This window comes from Atta cephalotes, assembly GCF_000143395.1.
Source record: "Atta cephalotes unplaced genomic scaffold scaffold00049, whole genome shotgun sequence".
In the NCBI taxonomy this organism is placed as follows: Eukaryota; Metazoa; Arthropoda; class Insecta; order Hymenoptera; family Formicidae; genus Atta; species Atta cephalotes.
This window is the reverse complement of record NW_012130113.1, coordinates 937,666-951,018: the sequence shown is the minus strand read 5'-3', so window position 1 is coordinate 951,018 and position 13,353 is coordinate 937,666. Positions and strand designations below refer to the sequence as shown.

The 13,353-nt window shown below is 30.7% G+C and overlaps 1 protein-coding gene across 1 annotated transcript in view; it reads right to left on the bottom strand.

The window, feature by feature from the left end:
* Positions 1–2,404: 2,404 nt before the first annotated feature.
* The window catches only part of LOC105622826 (neuroglobin-like), a 28,978-nt gene continuing 18,029 nt past the window's right edge, over positions 2,405–13,353 (bottom strand). The window contains exons 2-3 of the mRNA XM_012204237.1: positions 6,973–7,204; positions 2,405–2,560 (exon numbers count right to left, since the gene is read on the bottom strand). Of these exons, the coding sequence (XP_012059627.1) occupies positions 2,405–2,560; positions 6,973–7,204 (388 nt within the window). The remainder of the gene's footprint in view (positions 2,561–6,972; positions 7,205–13,353) is intronic.

Below are 13,353 nucleotides of genomic sequence, written 5' to 3'. Positions count from 1 at the left end.
TCTCTCTCTCTCTCTCTCTCTCTCTCTCCCCTCCCCCCTCCTCTCTCTCTCCTCCCCCCTCCTCTCTCTCTATGTGTATCCATCTCTTTGAAACTCGAACGATCCGATTTTAAATAACGATGGTAATTTGGACAATATATATTGATTATAATTGACGACAGGGTATCGGTTTTAGAAAAAAAAGAAACTTCTTGGTGAGATAATCGAATTGAGGTCATTATGGAATTACTGCAGAATGCCGTAGGACATTTTTCCAAAACATCGGTTTGCGCTAAACGGTTCGGATTTGAGCAACTCTTTCAATTAAGTGCGAATATCAATTTGCAACACGTGTAACGATGCAAATTTTCTTTTGTTGATGCATTGAATTTTATGCGATTTATGTTATCGCAGAAACTGGAAATTTTCATCTCGTGAGTATAAATGTTATGATATTTCAAAAGCCATCCATTTTACATCCTGAACGAGCAAAAGAAACTTAATATTATTAGTAGAATGAATAATCGCTCTCCGTAAAAGAGCTTGACATAAAAAACATATAAAAAGAGGATGGAAACATATTTTTCTCACGCTTGATACCAAAATTCGTAGTTATTTATATGGGCATATTTGATGAAAGAATCATTATATGCATTGGATGGTTTTATAACATTCATGAAAAGTTAATGAGAATTCTTGCGACGTAATAAACTCTTAAACGACATTGTGTGCGGCGAATATTAGCAGATAGTCGAACCTTATTTTGCTGGTAATAGTATTGTAATAAAAAACTTTTATTTCAGCTTATCCTGTTCTTATGAGGAGTATCATATAGTTGACTAAAGTTACGTTTTAGTAATCCTCTTAAGCTCGGACTCTTGCGGGAAAGAAAAGCTCTCCCACCTCCTTCCTTCTAATTTTATGTCTGATCAATAACGACATGTGTCACTTTACGTTTGCTCCTGTTAAATGTATTAAAACTAGAGGAAGTTTAGCTGACGAAGGGAAATAAATAACGTACAGAAAATAAATAAAAATGACAAAAAAAATAAACGTTTGCTTGTATACTCGACATAATTATATTAAAATAAAATTAAGAGGCCTTTTCTGTAACTCTTAACTGTAGCATATAGTCGTTAAGAGTTATAGAATGAGCCCCTAAATAATATTTATATTCGCGAATCATTTCTTCAAGATATATTTCTTGAAGAACAAATGCTAGCGTTTTTGTTTCAAATATCATAATACATTTACAACGTATTATATTTCACGCGCAAGACCAGGTGAAATGAAACATAAACAACTAATAAATAATAACAGTACGAGTTGAAGTATTTTTCTTTTGATACAACACAAGTTTGATAAATTCACGAAAAAGTACGTATTCCATTTTCGGAATATTTTCGTTTTTATATTTGAGATTTATCCATTGTTAAATAATATTTTGCATGTAAAAAAAAATACAATTCATAAATCTCAAAAACAAATCTTTCTATAGAGAATCGATTTTCCCACGGGTATTTTGGCACTATTCGTAAAAAGCTGGTCGATCACTTGGTAGATTTCAGATAACATGGAATCATAGCGCTTTCGGGTTGGTACGATTTAATCTTGGTTTAACCTACTCTTTGTCTTTTTCCTGGAATCCGTATTAGAAGAAAGTGAAGAATCAGTTAAACTTAAATAAAGATTGACGTTGCAAAATTACCTATAAAATAATAGGTACTTGAAAAGACATATCTAAATCAAAACTTACGATTCGATTCCAATTTTTGTTATTTAAATAAAAAAAAATATTTTTTAAGTCATTTGTTACGTTTTCATTCTTATACGAATAGATATATCCCCTTATTAAAATGATGTCGCAAAGATACCTAGAAGAAATCGGAAACTTCTACGTTTTTGAATCTTTAAATATGTCATTTAAATAGACTCATTTTTCTATTATCGAAAATCCAATCAATATTAATTAATCGATATTAATTAAAAAGATAAAAAGAGAGAACCCTTCGATCGTCGTGGGAGAGCCGCGCAGCTCTTTCGCTTCGCGTTGCGGCACGGTTTTTACGAAGAGATCCCGAAGGATTAACTCAGGACCGTGTTCTTAATATCCGGAGACGTTTAATGGCGAGACCCGCTCGAGGGGGAAAAAGATCTCAGGCCGACGAGGGCGGCGGCGCAAAACGCCACGCACTCGCATTTCGCGTTTCTCAAGAATTCGCGGAGAAACGTAGCAGCGACGTGTTGACGCCGCGCGAATCAACGCAAGAACGACGATTGTCCCCGTCGTCATCTTCTCAAGAATTGTCGGCTGACATTCTCCCGTTCCAAATGTGGGAAGCCAGGCCGACTCGGGGGGCTGTCAACATCTCGCAGGATCGAGGGCGATCGCGTGCGTACCGGATCCTCGGGACGACTAGGACGACTAGGACTTGGCCTTGTCACTCTGTGCCTTGTCGAAGCCGTCGATTAGTGTTTCGATGATGAACTTGATCGTTAGCTTGTAGATGTTCTCCACATTTTCCGAGTATCGATCCTCCAGCGTGCGTTCCACCGCATCCAGAAACGGTTTTTCGATTTTCTGGAAATAGAACGATCACGTATGAACTACATTTTTGCTAATTTACATTTAAAATAACTGTATTAATTATTTAATAAAAAAACAATGTCTTTTTTTGGAAGATTTGAATCTGTATTAAAATTAAAATTTGCGTGATTCAATTAAAATATATGGTATATTATTATTCTTGATATATTTTATTATTCTTAAGTATATCATTCTAAGACGGAAGATAATTCTAGAACAGAAACAACTTCCATGACTACAACATCTGAGATTAATGTAATGACAAATACGGAAACAATTAATTTTCAGAAGCCGACACTCTTTATCTCTCTTCCTGGATTTAGGACAGCTGATTGCCTAAAAGCTGCCAAGTGTACGATAAAAAAAAAAGAAAAAAATATTATTCCATACTGAGAGATAAAACATTTTGATATTAAAAAATAAACTATTAAAATTTATCAAACAAATAATTTTCTTGTGTTAAGTAAATTATTTATTCAGTAGTTTCTTTCTAATATTGTAGTTTATTTTTTAGTATCAAGATATTTTTTCTCTCAGTGTACAAAGTTTTCAGCAAATCAGTAATTATTTTTAGTATTGAAGTGAAAATGCCATTCGAAATATTTTTCTAAAAGAGACTAGTTTTGTGAATTCTATAATATCTATAATATCTATAATATCTATAATATCTATAATATCTATTTTTGTAACTCTTCTTTTTCCGATTAAATGATTTGATACGTCGTTTGTAAGCGAAAATAAATCTCTAGAAAAAAATTTAGTTTGTTTGCTTCATATTTATTTTAAGCATTGATGGAGTCGAAGCTATGGACGTTCTTGGGTTGCGGAAGAAGATAATATCAATATGGCGAATATTTAAGCCTCGATCCATTTCGAACAGCGTGGTCGCTAACAATACGAGGACTGGCGATTGAATCGACGATTGTGCGATCGTCGTATCCACGGTTCACAATAGACCTTGTAGGATTGTCCAACAGGAATTATCAATCCTATATACAATAACTAAGTCACGGAATTCACATTAGACGAGAAAGGAAGGCGAACCGGATTTGATTTCGTGCCAAGAGATTGAAACCGTGGCGAGCGTTTCACACTGCGAATAAATGCGACGTTCTCTGTAAACCTTCAATCCTTCTCATCGCATTGCGCACATAACTTGACTTTATTCCTATTTGAATGACATAAAAACAAATTCAGAATTATGTCAAATAAGCTGAAAGCTCCATTTTAGAAAGAACTAAACGACAAGTTGTCTTTGATCGAAATTAATTTCTGAAAATGTCTCACTGAAATATATTACATTACATAAGTCATTACGATTAACGGTGTACTTATGGAATTATATCTTGACAATATAATATTATTTTTTCATCTTAAAATTAATTTTACTTCAATAAAATGTCTTCTATTTATCCATTTTTAACCACATTTTTAAGCATTTTTGTGCTCGCCTTTTTTTATATAATACCTTTATTCCTTTTTTTTAGCAAGAAGATAAAGCGATGCGGGAAGAGCCTCTAGCACGGCTTCCTTCTCACGTGCACAAAGAAAATTCCGTTTCGATCGTCACAAAAGTAATAAAAAAATTTGCATACATATGCGAAAAAGTAGGGAAACGTTATTACTTTTGCGTATTGCATCAAAGCCCTTTTAATAATTTTTTCTTTTCGACATTACGTGGATTATTATTTTTCATCATCATATTTTTGTATTTTACCATATCTGTCAAGATGTGTATATACATTACAACTTAGATATGTATATATTGTTATTTAGAATGAAAAAATTGAAATTTATTGTTACGTTTGTTGCATTATTTTTTTGTTAAGCTTCAAATTAAATTAAAAATTTGTTTATTCTTTTGATTGAGAAAAATTAAGTTGGTAAATGTAATATACGAATTTACTGATACATGAGTTTATTGATACAAAAAGGAAAGACACACACATTTATTAGACGAATCAAATTGACGCATGCTTTCGTTCAAATAAACATCAAAATTATCAAGAAAATCACATACATTCAATGTAATAAAATGCCAGTTGATTTTATATACGATTATATTTGCAATCTCGTATTGGGAAAATGCATTCTCCCATTAAAATGTATTTAATTTAATGAATTCGACATTTGTATGTTTGTGCATGGACAGCTATCAAATTTATTCAACCAAGCAGAATGATTAAGTGCATAATGTTCAATTACATATATATAGTTAATCAAACATTGGAATTTCCCACGAATTTTCCTCACTTCAATCATAGCAAGAATGTGATTTCATGCTGTTTAATTATTCGTTCCATAGCGTACTTATTTATTTCAACCAATTCAGATGTCAGAAGCGTTATAGCATCAATTTTCGTGTTCTACGTTCGAAATGTTTTCGACTAACAGGATCGTAAATAAAATTATGGAATATTTACAAGTCCTATGACAGTCGTTATAGCAACAAACTGTCCTTTCGAGACGTCTCTCTGCAGTTTGCACGAATCAAATCAAAGTCATGCATTATTCTGAATTTGTCTCTTTCAAAATAGCATTCGTGTATTTTACAAAGCAATGAAAAAAATATGTATTTCGTATCAGTGTGTTCATATTAAAAGAATTTGCAATAAAAAATATTCGTGCAGAAAATTTTTCTGCAATATCAAAAAAAAAAAATGAAATTTTAGCATATTTATCTTTTACGATAATCATTTTACCACCGTTTTCAACGCTAAATATAAGAACATCTAAAAAAGAATGTTTTCTTTTTAGATACGTGTAAAATAGCAACGTAGCAAGCAAATGACGGACACCAGCTGTATAGTGGATTATAAAAAACCATGAGATAACAAAATACCGCCGTGTTATACGCCTTATAGTGATGTTGCGGGTAAAGTCTCAACATTTGTTATTCAATTTTTCTCGCAGCAAATTTTTCTTCTTTGCAAAGAGGCGGTATAAATTTCGAGAAAGAAGTGTAATGCAAATAATAAAATGTTGGATAAAACATGAAGATAATAAAATTGAACTTTTAATTGATAGTATGAGCTCATAATAAACGTTCACTCTGAATTCTAATGTATATATATTGTGTGAGTCAGTAAAATTATAATATTTTTAAAATAATAAATTTGATATTATTTATTTTCCAATTTAACGAATAATATCTAACATGAATTTAAAAAAAATGTAAGAAATTGTAAAACGTTTTCATTCAATTGAGGAAATGTGCTATAGAAATTAAACGTTCATACATTGTGAGGAACGTAACGAAAGTTTATTCCACATTTATGTCGCGTGAGCATCGTTATACTTTAATTGTGCATAAATCTCTTGCTTGGAGACAGGTCCTAAAATAGTTTACAGTGTCTCCCAAAAGTTTCCAGTTTAGTCTCTTTGATTTCCATGTTGCCCGAGATAAGCGCAGCACAAAGAGAAAATGTTCGCCAAGAGATGGGAGACGTATTTCTCTCTCTCCGACAATTTTCGCACGCTTTCTCGGTATATTCTGAGGTAAACTATCTATGTGTTTTGATATATGTAAGACAAGCTTACTCACGCAAAAATTGTATTTTTTTTTTTAAGTGATACAAATGTATTCCAAAGTATTCTAAGTTCTTAATAAAAAAACTAATTACATTATATTATTGTCAAAAAATAACTGTCAAATAAACTACCAATATATTTTGACACATAAGGCAAGTTTAACTGATTTGTTCACATAAAAATATAAACACGGAAAGATTTCGCTGAAGTATCTAAAAATTTGACTAGATCTAAAAATAATTTTGTTGAATTATCGAAATAATTATATATAATTTCAACGAGCAATATTGACATTCTAGTAATAATAAAGTTGAGCTATATAATTATTCTAATAATAACAAAATTATTAAAATTATTTTTAGATCTTCTTTGTTGAATTTTTAGATACTTTGACCAAAGCGTTCTATTCATGTAATAAGTTGGATATAAAAAGTAGTAAATATTCTAAAATATTTCGAATTTCTGATCTAATAAGACTAATTATATTATTATTAAAAAAATGTCTTCATTAAAAATATAATATATATAAAATTAGTCAACTTCCAATTTCGCGTTTAATCTTATAAATATTTTTAATGTACGTACATCTTATTGTGTACATGTAACAAGACAGACAAAAATAAATTATTATCTTTAATGTCTAAGATAATAATTTATTTCTTAGTTCACCAAATGCACATATTTTCTTATTAAAGTTAATTTTCAACTTAGATATATTGTCTTTTTTCCCTAGTCATATAACAAATATCTTATTTTTTCGCCTAATTAATAGTTTGATAATTGGGACACACGTACATTGCGTATTTATGTGTCATATGCCGCGTATGAATATTGCAAGGTGCGTACGAGCGATTTCTTTTCGAGAGAGAACTCACCCAGAAGTATTGCCGGTTAAATCCGGGGATCTTCGTGTGAGAGGCCCCGACCTCGTGAAGGTATGTCAGGAACGCATCCATGTCATCGAGGCTCTTGATACCTTCGTCGAGGGTGGTCATGACCGTTTTCGCGTGCTCGGCCAATTCCATACTCGTGGACTGTTGCTCCTTTGTCTTTTGATCCCGAAACTTCGTGAACATATTTAGCAATTCCGCGTTCTCTTCAAATAACCTGGAACCACACGGTGTGTGGCATCATTAGAGTTATAAAGATACTAATACACTGAAAAAAATTTCTAGTTGAAAATGAACGAATTAGAATTTTTTCTGATAAAATTTATTAGAATTCTAGTTGAGATAACTGGAATTTTGGTTGATACAATATTTCTGGTAAAATCTACTAGAATTCTTATTTTTATCAGAATAATTATATCAATCAGAATTCTAGTTATCTCAACCAGAATTCTAGTAGATTTCTTTACCAGAAAATTCTGATTCGTCCAATTTCCATCAGAACTATTACTATTTACTTACTATTTAATCCAACCAGATTATTTTTCTCAATGTAGATGTGTACTATCGTAATATTATATATGAGAAGTTACATAATACATCAATGATTGTTTATATCAAAATTAAATCAAATATGGTTTGTTTTTTATATGTGAGATATAAATAAATTTTATCTCGTATAAAGGATAAGTGAGAAGAATCTTAAATATATTTGTTCATCACTATGTTAGATAGTTAATGAAAAAATTTAATTATTATGTATAAAATCATAAATAATACTTTTGAGGTTTCCGTGAGTATTTGCTTCAAGAAAGTTATGCAGTTTACGGGTTTATCTCCGTATCTTGCATCGTTAAATGCTAATGTTTCGTGAACATTGCAGTTCACTTTATCAAGATAAGAAGCAACTTCATACAGTCATAAATGCAAGTTGGAGCAAAAATTTAAAGAAAGCGTGTTTAAAAATAGATTTAATAAATATTGTAATTTATGGATTAAAGTAACTCTTACAGTTTGAAATATGCATTAAAGACAGCTAATCTTTTGGAAAAACAAGTTGAAGAAGCAAGACATTTTCGATTAAAAATTCAAAAGATATAAGAAGTTGGAGCAAAGAAGTGAATCTAAGTGATTAAAAAAACGTTGAGCATTTTTGATAAGCATAACTTTGTCTGTTCTACAAGAATCTTCTACAAGAATAAATTTCAAACTCAGTTCTTTGATAGTCCGAGATAAGTTTTTCTTTTCGTTCCAATTTTTTCCAAATGTATTTGGCGAGTCCCAAAATATTTCACACACACAATTTCCATATAAAAATTTATTTCCCAATTCCTTCGAAATGTCTAATATTCCGCGATATCTTCTCACGATATTTTTCTCTGCAGATTCAAAGAATCATAGGGACAAAACCGAGTGATGCCTTGAATTCTAAGCTCTACGTTATCTAACGTTGGCATACATCTACCACAAGAGAAATCGATTGTTACGGAAAGACACGCTATTTGTTTCAATCCTAATTTGTTCGTATTTTGTTTGATTTCTTTCGGACATTTATTTTCCTCTCTTTCATGTAACATACGATACTAATACATAATAAATACAAATATAATCATCAATTTTATATTTAGCACTGAAAAAGCTCAAGATAATTCTGGCGTTTGTCAGAATGTAGTTTCACTCGTAAGTAAACAAGAATTTATTGAACAAAATTCGTTGCAATCTTTTCGCGTGCACAATTTTCTTTTTCTCTTCCTCATACCAAAATTTGGTTAACTTTTTCTCTTCGAGTTTTATACTCGTTGAAATAACGAGTTCATTCACGTAGGCCTCGTTATAGCAGCTCGACAAAAATGTTTTTATTTCGCGGCTGGTTGCTCTCAGCCGTTCATGAAATACCTCTTTGTACAACGAGGCATTCCAATCTCGCGCTTGTCTATCCAGAGGAAAAATGTACGCGCAAGAGAGAAAATATAAACATAGTTATTTTATCTTTGATGATTTCAAGTTAATAAATGCGCGCTGCAATTTAATACCTGCATCGGACCATGCATTGGAGATTAGAATTCGACCAATCAGGTAAATTTAATTTTAATCTGTTTCGTTTCAATTGGAGTTAAATTTTAATTTTCACTTTGCAGTTTTTGATCTTCAATGAATAATCTGTTACGGACTCAACACACGTAAAATGCTATGTACTTCTTTTTCAGTCTGCAAAATATAATGTTCGTTTTTACGCTTTTATATTTTGCAAGCAGAATATGACAAAATAATAAAATTTTCTTTTCATGATAACGTAACATACCTGTTTACATAGTATCTCTGTATGTATAATATTTATCTTTATTTATCAAATTTTTTTATGCACATAAAAATCACAGAACATATAATTAATAGATAACAAATTGTCTAAGTATATTTTACGATAAAATATTGTAAAAAGACCGTACGAAACAATTCTTTTTGCATAGCAAAATTAATCGCGCATCCTTAGAAATTTGATGTTGTAACTTCAGCGACTTAAAAAAAAAAATGTTGCGTCAGAAAAAATCGTGAGATCGATATTCAAATTAGTCCGATATTGCGTCAAGATTATTCAGCGCGCGTATTTCTCTCTCGCGTCCGTATAAATTATCTTTCCCGAAGGAAAATGACATTTCACACGGTATCTGTCCGTCGTGATTTTTCACGGCGTGCAAACTCGTTACTGTCGGCTACAGCACGAGTTTTATTTGATCTCAACGGATGAATGTTCATGAAGAAACAAAAATGAGTGCGCAAGGTCGTACAATTTTGTAAATTTCGTAAATTTAAGTATAATATACGAAATACCTTCCCCAAGGAGATCGTTCGCGAATGTATAAGTAAATAATGCATCTTCACCTCCATGCGTCGAGAGTAAATTTAAATGAAGAATGCTCCGGAGAGATATTTTATTTTTTATTTACGTTAATTTTAGTTACTTTAAGTAATACACTGTATATATATATTATATATAATAATATATATAATAATTAATATGCAACAAATAAAAATTCTCGCGAAAGTTATATCATTAAAATGGACATGTTATTTTAAAAACCTTTCATTTTTATGTTGCGATAATGCAATTATTATTGCAACATTATTTTTTTCCAATATAATATAATTACGATATCAAAGGATGAACCTCTAACTAAAATTGTGTATATCAATCTATTAATGTCCAATAATGCCCAATTTTTATGCCTACTATATTCTAATAAGGCCCATTAATGCCCTAATAGTACTCTACAATGCCGTAGTAATGTCTCATTGTTTATTATAATATACAATTCTCCTCTTAAATAATGTCTTAAATCTGTACACTGCAATACCTTCGGCAGTTTATCTCTTGACAATTATTTTTAAAATTGTACATATTGTCATATTACATTAATAATTTTTAAACTGAACTAAAAAGCAGATAAATTTTCTAATTTTCATATCACATATATATTCACATATATATTTGAAGAAAATATTTCCTATCTCTCGCTCATAAAGAAACGTATATCATGTAATAATTGTGCACATATGACAGTTGAATTATCTGCAATATGTTCAATCGAATCTCGCTCGTATCGCACTTTATCGTTATCGGTTGTCCATGTTTCGTGCATACGTTTTATAAATCTCTGTGGATTGATTAGTTACGATAAATATGGAAATCCCAGAGGATCGTACATTTTATTTTGCCGTCAGTTTCTGACATGTTAGGATATATGTGCATACATTTAAACAATAATGACTAATTATTAAATCTTGATCAAATCTCCGATCAATTTGAATTGAATTTCTTTTGTCCCGCTTTTGGAGCAAAAAATATTGTAATCTACGACATTCTTGAGCTTCAGTGGGCAAGCGGACTGCTCACGTTTTAAACAATGCATAAAAACATGTGATTTCACAGGCCGAAGACGAGAATTAAAGAGCGCATAACAGCAAATTTGCATGTAGGTTTCTACGATGCAAATGAAATCGACATGACTGAAGAGACCGACGAGCGTAAGTATTGACCGGATATGATAAAATATTTTTAAATGCGGCCTCCCAACGGGCAATAAACGATACGACGGTATTCGCTTGGTATAAGTTCGGTGGGTTCTTATCGTCTGGGAACGGATTGAAAAGTTTCGTATCGGAAATCCATATTCTCCCCCCCCCCCTTCGTGGAAGATGCTTAAAAGCGACGAGAAACAACGATACTGCTGTCGATTCGGCGCGCGCGCGTCAGCTTTTCCACTATGCTGCTCCCATAATCCGATAAAAAAAGCAACCCTAATGATCGATACGACGACGAATATCAACATTGCATCGAACATTGATGCCTCGTTGCAGCCGTTTTGATCTTTATAATGGTGTGCAATTATATATTTTTTAATATAATTTTTTTCTAATTTAATCCTCGATTGAAATGTTTAAAGACACTACTATCGATTTTTTAATTGTAAATTAACATAAATAAATTTAAATTTATAATAAAATACAATCCAACTTCTATGATAGTAAAAATTCATTGTTAAAGCTTTCACAAATATGTAAGAATTTTTTTAAATTTCTTTAAATATCTTGGAACAATATAAAAATCTGCATATGAAGTTCAAAGTGGACAAAGGATGAAAGTTTCACATTGTCGAAGAGTTGAAAACAAAGAAGAATAAATAAATATGACAAATAATAATTGAAATACTATACTTTTTTTAATATTGAAAAACAGAGCATGCGAGATAAGAAGAAATTTAAGATATATAATTCCGATCGATTTTCGCTAAGAGTCGAATGTAGTAAATTAATTTGACTTAAGTGGAAATCTCCAAAGGACGTACCGTACATGCTCGGATATTAACACGTTCGAGTAGAGCGCGATGAAATTAATGCCTTGTATTTCTATTAAGGTAAACCCGCGCAACAATATCTTCAACCGTTTTCTAATTACGCCGAGGAAAACCAAGCTTTAAGATCATTATAATGCATAAGTCACATCTGACGTAAACTCATTGAGAAAAAGAACAAATTATGAAAGTGTTCGATAGTATTATTAATAAATGACGTATACATTCATATAAATTGTATTTAAATTATTAAACGATCATAATTTTATCATTAATATATTACATATGACAATATTGAATCTATCTAGTACATAAAATAAAGTATAAAATATCGTGAGATAATTATAGTTACTGTAATTGAATTCGAATAATTGTTAATAAATAAATATTATCATATTTCTGATATCAAAAAGAATAAAATATATTATTGATGTATAGCGAAATATTGTTACTTCGTAGATACTGGAATACATTAGTAATAATATCAAATATTAGATCCATCAAACAAAGATATATATATATATATATATATATATTATTAGCAATTTAGTAGTGTTTTTATTCTTATTAAATATAATAATTATTTATTAAATTCTCTGATTCAAAAAATAATATATTTATATTTAAAAGCTTACGCACATTTATAAAATCATATAATTATATTTATTGAAATTGTTTAATACATCAGCAATAACGGGAATTGAACAAAACGTGTCATAAATAATTGGTAAATTTAATATTTCGATTATGTTATCAATAAATAATAAAATGTTGAGTTTCATTTCTAGTTTCTTAGTAAAATAAAATATAGTCTCTTAGTAAAATAAAATATATTTGTAGCTTCTCTTTTATATCTCTCTATTTCTTTCTGTCTCTCATACACACACACACACACACACACACGCGCGCGCGCGCGCGCGCGCGCACAACGTATTATTTATAAAATACAATAATTATTATGTGTTGTATTTTTTATTCTATTAGTAATATATATTTCTCTCTCGGCATGATATAAAAAAAACCTATAAAATACCTTTAAAATAATTATTCGAATATACTTCGGATATTTTTTCATGCATCTCTTTGACAAATAATTTAAAACTTTAACAACATGCTTTTTTTATACTATTTTAGTACCTTTTAATTTATATACCTATTTGCACTATACATAGTGTTTCATGTATGGCGAAAGTAACATTTTTTCTTTTAGCTAAAAACAGGAAATGCATTGTAAATTCAACAATTCCTGTTTTAGGTTGCCACACTTTTTAATGAAAAATTTAGATGTATCCTTTTTGCATATTTTTCCCTTAATGTTGTATAATATTTATACACGTAATTATCTATGGGAAAATAAAGATAGATAGATAGATAGATAGATAGATAGATAGATAGATAGATAGATAGATAGATAGAGAGAGAGAGAGAGAGAAAGAGAGAGAGGGAGGGAGAGGGAGAAGAGGAGGGAGGGAGGGAGAGGGAGAAGAGAGGAGGAGAGAGAGGAGAGAGAGAGAGAGAA